Source organism: Cinclus cinclus, chromosome 4 (genome assembly GCF_963662255.1).
Source record: "Cinclus cinclus chromosome 4, bCinCin1.1, whole genome shotgun sequence".
NCBI lineage: Eukaryota > Metazoa > Chordata > Aves > Passeriformes > Cinclidae > Cinclus > Cinclus cinclus.
This window is the reverse complement of record NC_085049.1, coordinates 31,351,867-31,367,329: the sequence shown is the minus strand read 5'-3', so window position 1 is coordinate 31,367,329 and position 15,463 is coordinate 31,351,867. Positions and strand designations below refer to the sequence as shown.

The 15,463-nt window shown below is 35.4% G+C and overlaps 1 protein-coding gene across 1 annotated transcript in view; it reads right to left on the bottom strand.

Annotated features, from left to right (window-relative positions):
* The window catches only part of GRM8 (glutamate metabotropic receptor 8), a 304,251-nt gene that overhangs the window by 31,740 nt on the left and 257,048 nt on the right, over nt 1-15,463 (bottom strand). The window contains exon 8 of the mRNA XM_062491912.1: nt 10,295-11,230. Within this exon, the coding sequence (XP_062347896.1) occupies nt 10,295-11,230 (936 nt within the window). The remainder of the gene's footprint in view (nt 1-10,294; nt 11,231-15,463) is intronic.

Sequence of the window (15,463 nt, the reverse complement as noted above, 5' to 3'; positions counted from 1 at the left end):
CTTTCAGAAGTAAAGCACTAAACAAAAGAACCAGAACTTGGACAAATTTGAGAATGTTGTGGGGAGGGGAGAGAAGGGGAAGGAGGAAAAGCTTGTAAAACCACCTAAAAATGGAAAACACCAATAACAAAATGCCATAATTGATGTCTGTGAGGGAAAGGAGGAGGAGAGACATAAAGATAAATTAAGAGTTTAAGCCCTAAGTCACACAGAAAAGAACAAGGAATTTGGATACAAGAGACTAAGAATATAAGATGTTGGTATATAGAAAGAAAAGCAGCACCGGCTGCAGTGACTGCTGTATCTTGGACAAACTATGAAGTAAGCAAGCAGCGAAACAAGAGGATTTAAACAGCAAAAACCTGAAGGTTGAAAAGGACAAAGGTTGTATCTTTGGTGGTGGCTGGAGACAAAGAAATTATAAGCATCATTGACAAGGCAAATAGCTTGGAGAAGTAGCAGAGAAATTTCCAACTTGGAATCTGGAAGCCTGGATGGAGGTATGTGATCTTTGTAGATCAATAAAATTTTATGCAGTGTGATGACTCAAAAGGATAGGAGGTGATGTGTTCTGGAGGAAGCTGCTTCAGTTTGTACCATAATCTAAAGCACCCTTTCAGTAGATCAGGTCTTAAGGAAAACATATGGTGGGAACAATTCCTTTACAGATACTGTTTGTAAAGCAGTTTTGGGCTTTGGGACCAATTTCAGCATCATGCCACATTGGTTTACCGTGTCTTTTTGATGACTGGATTAGGAGATAGATGCTTTGCCTGCTGTGAGCTCTTCTGCTGTACCTCATTCAATTATGACTTCTATCTTTCTAGAAAGACATTTGCAAAATATAGCGAGTTCCTCAGCATCAGAGCTAAAAATCTTTTCCTTTATTTCCCATTGAATACCCTCTTGTAAGTAGTTCCCCTCTTCTCTTCTCTTCTAATCTTCTGACCTTGCTGTTTTGTAACTGGGAAGAGGTTTGCAGTGCCTGAATGAATGGCATTCACAATACCTGTGAATACCTGCCCTTAATCTATTCCATCTGAGTTCACTGGAGTTAAAAAAAAAAGAGAAAATCAAGTACTTTGCCTTTCTTCCCTTCATTGTTTAGTTATTCTTCCTGTACAATTGTAGAAATAAGGATGTTTTCTGTACAAAATAGATTTATGCAGGTGTTGTGTCATCAGTTCTATCAATGAGCCTGATGAGACCACTTCAATCCCATCCATATCCTTCACAATATTAAATGAACACAACCTTGGTAATCACCATGAAAACAATCATTTGACATTCTACTAAGGTCATGTTTCTGGTAAACTGAGTTGTTATTATTATGATTGTTATTATTATTGTTATCATTATTACTACTATTGTTACTATTATTACTACTGTTATTATTATTTCCAGACACTCTCAAGTTTAGAAAGCATCATTTTAGGAAAATAAAAATTCAAAATCTATGTACACACTGAAAATATATGTCTAAACTTAAGCAAATATTTCATAATTAATCTATTTTCATTTGGATTATGGAAAAAAAAAGCAAATAAAAAACCAACAAAAAGTAAACAACAACAAACAAACAAAAAAAAAAAACAACAAAAAGCCCCCAAACCAAATTTAAAAAAAAAAACCTGAAAAAAAACCTGTTCTGCTATGGTTAAATTTTGAATGATTTTACATGGATCTCTACTGTAATTTCATATCCTGTCAGGAAGATTCACTGCAAACTGAAAGACAAACAAAAAAATAGGTTTATATGACCAATTAAACACTTCATTTTTTAAAACAGAAATTTCTCATATATGTATTAAAATTACTGCTTTTGCTGGGCTTTCTATACTAGCTATTCTCATTTCATGCAATAGAGAGCTTCTAGTTATGTGAAAACAAATACTTGTACACACACTCACATGCATATTCAGTATTAACAATCTAATGAAATAGTTATCCCATAACAGACTTAGTTTTGTGTTTTAAGAGTAAGCATAAAGCTCACTAGTCTTGGTGAAATCAGACTTCCACAATTTCTTGTTCCTGATATTTCTAACCATATGAGACATTAATTTTAAATTCACTGTCCCTTACATGAAATTTTAGAATTTTATTGAATTTATCAATTCTGTTATGAAATTTACTGGGCTTATATGTCATTAGATTTTTTTTGTCTGGATCTTGTATTTTGATAGGATGTCAAATTTACTCTCACCTTCCCAGCTGTACAAATTATGACAATTCTTTAACAGAATGGTCACAAGGGGCTGAAACATACATCAACCTACTGTACATAGCAAACACTTTAGTTGAGTCACCATAATTGTGCTTCAGGTAGTTTTTTCTCTAAAGGAAATCCAGGGTTATATGGCTTTCATTAGGTGCTGATCACCTAATGGGGATCAAGCTCATCAGTGTGGTGGGGAGCTGGTGTTAAGTTCAAGATGTGGTATGAGATTATAAACACTGCTGTTTAGGCTAAGCCTATGCATGACAATTTACCAACCCACAGCATTTTATCCTATCTGTAAGATCAAAATATTGATACTGGTATGAATCCTATGCAAAATTGGAATTCTTCTAGGAGGAGTTAAGAAAGACAAGAAGCTGAATATCTACTCAGAGACAAGCTAAAAGCTTAGTTTCTTTCTTCTGTCCTTCATACATGTGTTTACTTGCTTTCAGTAATGTACAAGCCTTGTTAAAGCTACAACAAAGGCTATTGATGTACTGCTTCCAACTTGGCAAGAGCTAGCAAGAACATGAAGTTTCCCAAGAGCATCCCAGCAACAGCTCCAACACGATTTCTAGACAGTGTTCTATTTAAAGATTTTCTATTTGTCTTAACAAGAGTATAAGTGTTAAAGGTAGTTCCAATTAACTTTCTCTTACCCATAGCTTTTTTTCCCCCCAGGATGTGAGTTTATCAAACCATTCTTAACTGAAAAAAATACCTCTTCCTCTCTATTTACAAACATTTTTCAATAAGTGAAAAATTTGCTTAAAGATATTTTCCATATGTGTTATTACTGGTTTTACTTTATGCAAATTAAACCAGCCCATACAGTGCCCCAAAAACCTAAGATTTTTTAAATGCTGGAAGGATTTATCTTGCACTTGGTGAAGACAACCAGATTTTTGGCACTGAAGAAATCAGAGCCAAAAGATCTATATTTTTCTGAAGTGAATCTGATTCCTAAAAATATAGTAGCAAAAGTGTAATTTATTCAATATTATCTTTATGAAACATTTGTGGTCTGTCAAAAATTGTTTCTGCTTCTCAGTTAGGATTAACTACTTATCACAGAAGCCAGAAAGTAGCCAAAAAGATCTATTTAAAATTCTTTAGCATGCAATTCCATCTTCATCTACATGTTACCAACTCTCTGACATTCCCCAGGATGGGGTAGGAAGCTGATCACAGCAAATTTAATTTTTCTTGGCAGCTCATTCCTGACTTTGGGAGAAAAGCCATCATTCATGATGGAGCCAGAAGCAAACATGTCAGACAAGCAAAATGCCAGTGTCTTCCATTATGTAGCAGGTGCACATCTTTCCAATGTCTACAGCTAGGTACGCCAGCTCAGTGCTCATGCTGGAACAGACGTGCAGCTGTGCAGAAATGAAAAAGGTTTGCAACCCTCAGGTGCACACATGAGCACCTCACTGGGCTAAAAAAACTAAAGATGCATTTTAATAAATGCTCCACTTCTGTCTTGGAGGAACTGGAGTTGTCTTTCTTCGTGATATATCCTAGAAAACTTACCATAGGTTGGACTAGATGATCTTAAAGGTCCTTTCCAACCTAGTTCATTCTGTGATTCTGTAATTAAAATCAGTGCTCAGTGTACATACTCAAAATCCTTGTAGCCTCATTAATATAAAAGTAAACAGGGAAATGAAATCTCACTCTAAAAGCAATAGGTATATCTTAAAAACAATGAAGTCCAGTCTTTAAAATTACATATGGATTAACTTCGCACAATCAGTCACTCAGCAAGAAAATTTGCTGAAACTCAGGTGCACACTATGCTGAATAAAAAAAAAAAAAAAATCTAAGCAGGGGCTAGAAATTTAAAAAAACTAGTATATTTTTAAAAAGTACTTGACCTGAAAACTCATGAAAAATATTTTCATAAGTGTTTTTTTTTAAATGCAAGGCTGGTGCTATAGTCAACAGACCAGGAATTCTTCAGTTTAAGAAAGTGGAAACAGTTTAAAACTTGTGAAATAATGCTCTTTAAATATCAGAACAACTCTGCTTCTAAATTTCAATTTAAACTTACAAGGACAGAAAAGGTTCAAACTGAAAGAAAAAAAAAAACCTTTGAAACGTCTACAATATTTTAAATTAACGTTATCCATCAGTTTTGTCTCACTTATCAGCTAACAAACTTTTTAACAAGAAAAATTTAATCACAGTCTTTTCCTAAGAAATAACTTACGGAACGGGTTCCCACAGAGGAATTTTTGAGAGAAAAGAGGATCTCTATATTTAACTGGTTTCTCATTACAGGTACCTTTTGTAGCTTACACTGCCACCCAGGAGAATTACAATTACTCCTTTGTCCTCTAGCACCAGCTCAAGGGAGGCTGGGAGGGAAAACAGATTTGAGGGATGGTGAAAACGTTTGTTCAGCCAGTGGGTGGCCCCAGCAATGACCATGGCCTGCAGTGCACTGAGTATCTTCCAGCTGGAGGGGAATGTGCTGTCTCAGTGATTAACAAGGAGCAAGGACCTTCCTCTCAGACAGAAAGGGAGCAGAGGAAGAGTGGGCAATAAATTGCAATTCGGTCACACTCTAGTTCACATCTTTTTTAACACTCTGCTTCTACAGTAGAGCAACAAAGTTCTAATTTCTGCCAAGGATTAGGTCAAAAGTTGGAGCAAATTATGAAGCATAGAAATAATTCAGCTCATGAAATTTTACATTTGAAAAAAAACATGAAATGAGAAGGATGAACAGTTTTTGCATTCTTAACATGATTTCCGGTGAGATGGAGGGATATTTCCATCAGATAATCTGGTGAATTTTAACTAATTTTCTGTTCCAAGACATAGAATAATAGAGTTGGAAAAGAACTCTAACATCATCAGATCCAATCATTGACCTAACACTGCCAAGACCGCCTCTAAACCATGTCCCTAAGTTTCACAGGTATGTCTTTTAAACACCTCCAGGGACAGTGACTCCACCACTTCCCTGTTCAATGCTTGACCACCCTTTCAGTGGTCAAGGCTTTTTCCTAAGCCCCACCTAAACCTGCCCTGCCACAATTGAGGCAGTTTTCTCTTGTCCTATCACTTGCTACCTAGGAGAAAAAGCAACACCCTCCTTGCTAAAGAAGGTTGTAAATACAAGCTAAACAAGTCCAGTTTTCTGAGCTGCTCCTTATGAATCTTGTACTTTACACATGCAAAAACTCAAGTACTGATAGTGTTTTATAATCTTGCAAATAATCCTATATGCTAAAGATGCTGAATAAAAAACTGTGAGGAGCACAGAAATGGAATTTTGAGCAATGATAAACTGCTCAATGTGGAATGTATCACTTCAGCAGTTTTGCTCTTGTAATAATGAAAATGAGAAATTATTTCAAATATTCCTCAGATTATGCACAGTGTTGGCAGCAGAAATTCTAGTTTAGTCAAGACAAACATAAATCATAAAATGAAAGAAATGCTAAATTTGTAAGTTGCCATTCTGGATTTTTTCCTAAGATGTGTACTGCACGGACTACCTGCAAAGCTAAATCTCCAGATATGATCAGGATTAGAAGAGAATGCTTTGAGGTGAAGAACAAGCTCAGTGATGTTCATTAGCACAGCCTGAGGAGTCATTAAGATGCTGTTTGGTTGCAGTTGCAGGAATATATTTAGTCAAGAATTCATCGTGTAAACACACACACACACACACACACACACACACACACACACACACACACACACACACACTGACCTGTATAATTTTTTTAGAAATATGGGAGATGTAAGAAGTCTCGACCTGAACTATGGTTGTTTTCTTTAAGCTAATGAACATATACTACTACACTGACAGAACTACTTCTTCATCCCACTGAGAATTGAATTTCCTTATCTTGACAATTACAGCTGTGATTTACAAGTTAAATTAATAGTGGAACACTTTCTAACTTCTTTTAGAGTTACTAACAAACAGATGGATATAAGCATAAGATCCACTGAACAATAAATCTGTCATGAAAACAGCTGGAATATTAAGATCATAATGATGATGATATATGGGAAAATTTCTATTATAAAATTACAATTTTTCTATATTGTAGTTATGAAAAGAGAGGTCAGACTTGTCAGAATAATTGGAAATACATTAAAATTTATCTGCCTTGTTAGATTACACCTTGAAATTGGAGAAGGAAGAAATTATTCAGTGTTTTTATAGTCTTTCCTAAGCAGAAAGTGAAACATCTCTTCTTTCACAGTATGGGGAATAAGTATCCATCATCTCATTCAAGCAAATTATTTCCAGATTAATATAATAAATTATGTCTGATAGTAATGATTTGTGATAATAATCTGTGAATAAACATGATTTATTCACCTGTCAAAAATACTAAAAGGAATGAAATTTACAAAGTTCAATTTTTTAAATAGAGCTGTACTTCAAACAGCCATCTATCTTCAGAAGGTTTTAGTGCAATCTGCCATTTTAACTTAACTTTACACAGGAATTCAAACACCTGTTTTAATCACTCAACTATTAAATATATTTTTGGTGGCATTCTGGTCATTATGATGTTTTAGACATCTCTATCTTAGATGATTCCAGTACTGACAGTGTTTTGCCATATACATCGGCATAGCATAGAGGAAAGCTATATTCACAGAATGCTTTCTCACAGAATGTCTTCCCTTTGCCTCTAAAGCACCATATTGACATAAATGTACGTGTTAGAAAATGAGTGGTTTATATCTTAAGGGGCCATTAACTATTTTTCATTCAGTTTAATGACACATTGAAATAATTTTTTTGTAGTAGTTTCTTTTCATAAAGGAGCTGCCAAAACAGGCATGAACATGAATGGACAAAGTTATGAACCAGACAGAAAAAAAAATAAAAAACCACACAGGACCTAAAGTCAGTGTTCATATTTTCTGTGCAGGACATCTGTAAGAATTACAATCTCAAAATAGCATGTTTAATAGCATAGGGAATTTATATTCTGTTGCTTGAAAATAAGGACAAATTAGTAAACATGGAGATCAATACAAGACACCAAGCTTAAATTATGCCAGGTTATTTTGGATTGGTACTTTAACTTTTTTTTTTTAAATTATCCACTTATATATATATATTTTCAATAATATACAGTAATTTTATCAATTGTATATCAAATTCAAACTTACATATAAACTGAGATAATAAAAATGAAAAGAAACAACATTGGTTATAAAGGACTGTTACAAATGTCAAGACTATAAATCAAAATATTCCCATTGCATCTTGTCAAGTTACCTTAGCTTTTACTTTTTTCTTACAGATATGTCTGCACGCAAATTCAGGCATTTAACTCAGCTGCATTCACCAGCTAGAGTCTTCATGAGCCCAGAACAGAGAGAGCAGTTTCCCATTGTGTGCTTCGCAGCAAGAACACATCATCAAGATTCCTAGCCTGTCTGCAGGTAAGTACTTATTTAATTACCTTCCTCATGCATATTTGAAGTTTGATTGATGCCAAGACTCAACACTCAATGGACTTGTGCCAACTCTACAGGTTAACACTCTTCTAGACTTTATACAGAATCTCTTAGGAAGTTCATACTTTTGGGAATTGATTACCAAGGCTCACTTTTCTATGGTGAGCTTTGTGTTTTGGATCTAGACATCTATTTTGAGCATTGATTATACTTTTTTGTGTTTATCAGTAGCATTGAAATAAGAGCTGTTCAGTAGGTTTGTTATTTAAATAGTGTTAATTCAGTACTTAAGTACAACCTCTTTTTCAAGAAATGTTTAGTAACTTCTGCTATTATTGTAAGCATTGCTAAGGTCTAGGAAAACTGAAATTCCTCAAAACATTTTGGAAAACTTTTAACTATTCATTAGTCAAACAGAAGTGTATCTAAAGTTAGCACTTGGAAGTACCCCTGGCAAGTAATAAATGTCATGATAGTTTTTTTACTGTCAACATTTCATAAGGGAAACACTGCTTTAAAATAGCGCTTTAAAATAGCACTTTAAAATCCCCAGCTTTTATTACTCTGCTCTGAGTAAGCTCAAGCCATTAAAAAAAAAAAAAAAGTAATTTCAGGATTCTAAAATAACTGCAATGTGATTAAGGACCAAAAGAAGTCTATGTAAGTTTTTCAATTGTTTCATCCTCCTAAAAATATCATAATATCAAATGTCAAAATATTCTAGGGTACATTAGCTTGTCTTTAAAATGTTTCTTGTGGTGTTATGCATTAACTGAGAAACTATAAGTTTATTCAGACCATATATATCTGTGCAGTAAGATATTAAATTTTTATCCCATTCAAAGAAGTACCTTAATTGCATGGAATATGTAAACTGTTACGAAGACGTCTGTAATACTCTCTGTGGAAGCACATTTTTATTTGCAGCAAAAACAAGGTGCATTTTGAAAAGAATTGTTTGAATTACAGAGCTGCTCCATTAGCATTTTTTTCCCTCCATAAAGAAGAGGGAAGAAAAACAAATAATTTAGAAAGAAAAATGACAATTAAAAAGAGGAATTTAGTATTCGAAGCTGTGTGATTTAGCATCATTTGTGTGTTCAGTCTTGGGTTTCAAAAAAGAAATGAAAAAGAGATGTTAATTAATCTTGTCTTTAAAGGTAGAAACCAAATCATCCTTTACTACAAAAACCAAGGTGAACCAAAGGTGTAAATCGAAGTCACTGCATGGTTGACAGCAGAGAAATATTTCCTATTTCAAGACTCAATTCTTCTGGTTCAAATCGTTGCCATAAACCTGATTTGACCAAGCTGTTAAGAGTACCATACATTTATACAACAAAGCATTTTTGTGACTTAAGCCTACAAGTACAAAAAAAGGCAGAATTTAAAAACGATTTACCTAAACATGTTTTCCTATGTCAAATGGGAATTTTTTAACTTACTCCATCTATGATAAGCCATTACCTTGGTACTCACTTCCCTGACTTAATCCAAAAAGCCATGAAAATAAGCCTGATCCAATTCAGTAAGCCTGCTTCAATTTTTAGTGAGGAAAATGTTTTTTCTGCCATGGTCTCTGCACCATACAATTCTTCAGTTTGAATTAGAAAGTGTTTTGTCAAGGTATACAGAACTGCTCTTTAATTCCACAGATGAAGGTGCACTCTAAACTAGAGACATGTCAAGCTTTTGCACAATTATAAGTGAACACATGCTGACTTTTCCAACTAAACTAAAATGAATATTTGAAAACATTATACAAAACACCTGCTAGAAGAAATGACAAGAATTTATGTGAACGACTGTTGACTTTACTTACTTATACTTTCCATTTATCAAATATTTGCAGTTTTGAAGATTGATGCTAGTATTATTGCTTTTCCCTACCTAACTCGTCATTTTCACCACTGTCACCTCAATAAATACTTACACAGTCGATATTTACCGCTGCCTTCTCATTAAAACTGAGAAAGTTACACATCTGACATGTTTTGTATCCAAGTATGAACCATTTAATTTCTTATTAAAGTATCAGGAAATTGTTTTCTTTTTACACTGATATAATAATTAGTGAATTGCTCCTTATATGAATTTACACAAACTTTATTCACCATTCATCTCTTCCTATTCTATTTTTGGTTATTTTAATATTTTTTTTAAGTTTTGTGTGTCAACCAGAGACAAAAGTAATTCTTTTCATTCTGCCTCGACATTTTTCTTCATTATTTTTGACAAATGTAAGTTGATCTTCTTAGACTTGTCGAATGCAACCAGTTCTATCAGATCTGTGGATGATAACAAAGATTGATAGTGCTTCATGTAACAGGCCACAGCATCACTGAAGGGCAATAACAAGTTAGAAGAAACAGTCATTTAAGGTTATATTAAGAAATTGTCAACATTTTTATGCCAGTCACACAACAATCACAATCAGTTTCTTCTGTTCGCATATAGGAAACCTACACTTTGAAACATATACTTTATTGTCTGTGAATTCTGATGGTTTGTTTGCCATTCAGAATTACTTATTTCTAAGAGTGAAAATGTTTTAGGGCTGTAATTACTGAGAGATGAAAATAGGAAGACAGTAATGTTTTGATATGTAAACACATCACCACTTACCTTCTCCGCTGATTGAGCCGTACCGAAAAAGATTGGAATAAAAGCTAACCAAATTATGCAGGTTGTGTACATAGTAAATCCAATGGGTTTTGCTTCATTGAAGGTCTCTGGAACCCCTCTAGTTTTAATAGCATAAACAGTGCACGTGACCATCAAGAGAATACTATATCCAAGGGAACAAATGAGAGAAAGATCTGAAATGTCACATTTGAGAACTCCTCTGGCGTTTTCTGGTTCAAGTGTCCTCTGCTCTCCATAGTCTACAATGGTATGTGGCGGATCAATAGCAAACCAGATGAAGACTCCAATAAGCTGCAAGGATATGAGGCTGAAAGTGATCACCAGCTGAGAAGCTGGACTAATAAATTTGGGAGCTGTGACAGATTTTTTACCTTGTTCAAATATTCTGTGAATCCTGTTTGTTTTGGTAAGCAAGGCAGCATAGCTGAAACACATGCCAAGTCCTAAAAAGATTCTTCGAAATGAGCAGACCACAGTATCAGGAGCTGCAATCATTAAAAAAGTGATGGAGTAACAGAGAAAAATGCCAGTCAGGAGCACATAGCTGAGCTCCCGCCCAGATGCCCTGACGATCGGTGTGTCGTTGTACCGGACAAATGTCACAATCACAAAGGTGGTGGCAATGATACCGAGAATAGCTATGAAGACAGGCACGATGGCCCAAGGAGAATGCCACTCCAGTTTGATTATAGGGATAAGCTGGCAATCCGTACGGTTGGCATTTGGTCTTTTATTAATGGGACAGAGTTCACAGTTGAATTCATCCACCTGGTAATGGTACCCCTCACAGCGCTCACAGTGCCAGCAGCAGGGCACTCCCTTCACCGTTTTCTTTCTTTCCCCAGCTTTACAGGGCAGGCTGCAGACAGATGCTGGATGAGTGTGCTCTCTGTTTGCCCACTGCATGTCTTCTACCTGTGGGTATAAAAAATTAATGAGACTTCTATTTTCCTTCATTTATAATATCCTAATCCTGGCCACAGGTTTGTCATAAATCACTACATGCTGACAGCACAAATACAGTTTACCATAATAAGAAACCCATTTCTTTCCCTTACACTGATTTTAAAAAAGTGTTAAACTATTGTGTCCAATAAATCATTCATGGCACAGGCTTGATGAGTGTCATTAGTTTCTATTTACCTCTTTACTGCTGACCAAATTGACATCCGTAAAGATATTTATTGACTCCAGGCTAGTTTAAAAACAAAAAGCCCCATACATAGTGTTGTAAAAAGTTAATCACATGCAAATATAAGAATCAGTAGTTCTCAAACATTTAATTACAAAGCAAATCTATTTTCAGAGTAAGCTTCAAAGCAATTTCTAGTACAGTAAAGAAACAGATTAAAATCTCCATTCATCAGCCCTGGCAGAATAAAGAGTACCAGAAAACAAAGGTCTGTGATGCTACCCCTTCCACAAATGAGGACATTTTATAATTTTCCACCTTCGAAGCCTTGAAATGCTCAAAAGTGTTTTGCTTATACTTCTAGAAAATTAAAATAAGTATATACTGCTTTCTGAATAATAATGGAGAAAGATGTCTTGACTACTGCTTTAGTCCTCCTGAAATATAAGTCCTGTAAGCCCAGGGATCCTTTTGTAGCACAAAACAGTGCAATCTTGTTTTAGAAATCCTAGCTTTCTCCACAGCCGCACATTGGCAAAATACACCTTTTTTTTCATCCACATATGTATTCTTCCTACATGCCCTGCGAATGAAATCTGAATAGGGAACTCTTGGATTTAAAGAATTTCCTACTTTAACTTATCACTCACTTTGGTGCCAGCTGTCCTTAGCCCACCCTTGTTAAAGCCCTGCTCTGCAGAGGTCACTGAGTGAAGGAAGCAGAGCCATGGTTAGAGCAGAACCCCTTGTGGGCACCAGAACCACTCCTTGTTGCTCCAGACTCCACCTTTCATTCCGTTGTGAGGTGGTGAGCACTTAAGGACAAAGCACTTTCCTTGTTCTTGCCTATTCAGTGCTTAGCACTTTTATTTCATTTGGAGACTTTATTCCTAAGTGAAACACCAGTAACAAAACTTCAGGCTCAGGAATGTTTTCAGTTCCTTCTGGAGGAGGACAGAATGAGGACAGCTTATAAAAAGGGGTAATTTTGGCCTTTAAAGTTTTTTTTTCCAGCAATTTTTAAACAGACCTGAGACGAAATCACAATGTAGCATTGCTGGCCTTATTTGCCTTCCCCAGAGAGCCAGAGCATCACTTACAGCACCACACAGGGTGAACAAAAGAGCAACAAGCAGACTCCTCCTCTCTTCTGTGCCCCTTCCATGTAGGACTTTGATGATGCTCTCCACTCCAAGGGACCACAGAGTAACAAGGAGACAAGAATCATTCATAAAATCAGCTCTGTGAACCCTCAGGCACTTGAGGACTTCAGTGGGAGGCAACCCTGAATCCTCAGAAGTCAACCAGATTTTATACCAAGGACTGTGATGACTATGCAAAATATATCATCTGGTGACTATGAAAAAGAAAATCATTTAAGCAATTAGCTTCCTAAAAAGCACAAGAATAACCTAGATTTGTATGAAATAGCTTTGATAGAGCTCGAGCAGAGCATTTGATACACTAAGAAAAAAATTCACCTCTATTACAATCGCCTGGTTTTAATCACTGAAATCCTAAAAGCTCACATAACCCCTTATTGTTTCATCTACTAGACATGAGAAAAAACATGCTATGATGAAATCAGCATGACAGTAAAGACAATTTGCCTTCACATTGTTGCTAGGAGAATAAATACAAAGGTTGTGATTTACTCACATACTACAGAAATGGGGGCAACAATAGGCCACGGTCATTAATCCAGATCTGTGGATAAGTTTGGGATGACTCAGAAAATGACAGTGCTACACATTGGCTAGACTATAGCACACAATACAGAATCACCAGGAGAGCAGACAACACCTTATCTAGCATAAACGTAGAATGGCATGGACAGGCAGAAAGCCTGACAGGATAAAGCTTAGGTGTCCAATTTTTAAACACATTTTAATTAGCAAGGTGAGTTTATACCAGATCAGTAGTTAATACCATGAGGCTACAGTGGTCCTTATCTGGCATTAGGCATCCTAAGGTCACATTTACTGTATTGGGAATCAATGGCTCAGGTAAGTACAGAGAATTCCCTTTTGTCTTCTAGAGCTTCTACCTTACTAAAAAAAATAATTTTAAAAATACTTTAATTTTAGAGCTATTTATGATTTTATATACTTTTTTCTTGACAGTATTTTAATTCACTAAAAACATGCCTAAAATCTCTTCATGGTTTGCGAAACATTAAAGTGCCTCAGGTTTCACCTCACATTAGGAATGACTAATAACAAATTCCTACTTCCGAAGCTAACTGGTAAAGATTCATATACGTTTTTCACTCTGATACATCTGACACAAACTAAAAAAAATATAATTTCCAGCATTTAAAGTTATATAAAGTTATGAATGTTGAAAAATTCTCTGGATAAAGAATTTTTTTCCCTAATAAATTAATTATGAACATAAGCACTACTGACTGGTTAGTGATAAAAAAACATCAAACAGAAATAGAATCTCAAAGAACGAAAAGTTCTAAATCAATGTAGAAAACAACCAGAATGAATGGTTGGGCCTGGCGGATTTTATGAGGTATAAATCCTATGTTTCAAAATCTGTATTTTCTGGAATAATCTTCTATGCATAAAAGCACATTTAGAGTGACCTAGAGTTATCAAAAAGTTTTAAAAAAAGTTATGAGTTCCTACTCACTAGTTTTGTATTTCATTTTCTATTTAAGGTGAAAAAGGAGATATAGTCAGTCCCAAGAAACATTGGCCAGTATTTGAAGCTGAAAATCCCTTCAAAATACTTGTATAGTTGAGAAAATGCTGGCATTGTAGGATGATAACTCTGGAAGTTTATGGAAAGATGGGATTCCCCCATGAACACAACCATCTGACAACTCACTTTATAGCTATATTAACAAGCAATGTGACACAGTAAGAACTAACCAACAGAGCAAAGCTGTTAATTCTGAGGACTTGATGTTCACATTGGTATGTATTTGAAATTAGAGTCTGCAGAAGAAGGCTGTATTGACCTAATTTTGATGTAGTTCAGTGGACTGAAGAGTGGAAATCATTAATGAAGATTAACTGCCCTACTGGAAAGCATATTCTGTTTTCATTTCAGCCAAAAGCAACCCAGTTCACTTAGCCCAAGACCCACTCCACAATGAGCAAGTGTGCTAAGTGGGAATAATTAGTAGATTCGTTTCACAAGCCAACTCGTGATTGAAACCAAAATGCTGCTGTGTGTATATCCTCAGACTGCTACTTAGACAATATTGTACCTCTGAAGAGGCAGAGAATAGGATAGGATAGGGGAAACTATACCTCAGAGTGATCAGTGTTTTTATTGCACTTGAACAGGTCTGTTAAGAGTTTCTGTATATGCAGACCTTAATATTTGAAAAGTCATGCTAATTCTGGTCATCTGGTTCACTCCCAGCTGTCCACAACCTGCAGCAGTCTTTGCCTGTAATGTATTTTTGAGCTATTACCTCACATAATATAAAAGTAATAAGTAAATGCAGACCAAGACATAATCACAGTAGTCTTAAATCTCTGTCAGTTTTTTCACTGATTGTATGTATCAAAGTTTCCAGTTTCAAGTCTGAGCTTGTGCAGAAGATTCAGCCATTACTTTTCTATCTTTATTAGATAGTTTTGTTGATCCCACTTCTCTGAGATTATACACTAAATGACAGCAGGAACTGTTAAGAAACTACAAAACAAAGGATGATCATTTGGAAACATAGAACAAGGGACTAGTATAATTTCCAGAACTACTGAAAACCTGTAATAGTCAAGCTTTAAAGGGAGTTGCTGGATGCTCATCCTCTTCAGAAAACTATATTTTTTTAATGTAGACATAAACACTTTGCAGTGGAACTTTCAAAAGTGCCAAGGGGAACTTGCTCAGTATATCTAATTAATTTAAATGAGAGTTAAGTGCCTTGTCTGTTTAACTGCTTTTGAAAATCCCACTATGTTTCCATCTGCAGTTTTCACAATATACCTACTTTGCCCTACATACATACAACTTGCCCTGAAGTGATCCAGAAGTTCAAGTGTTCCAAACTA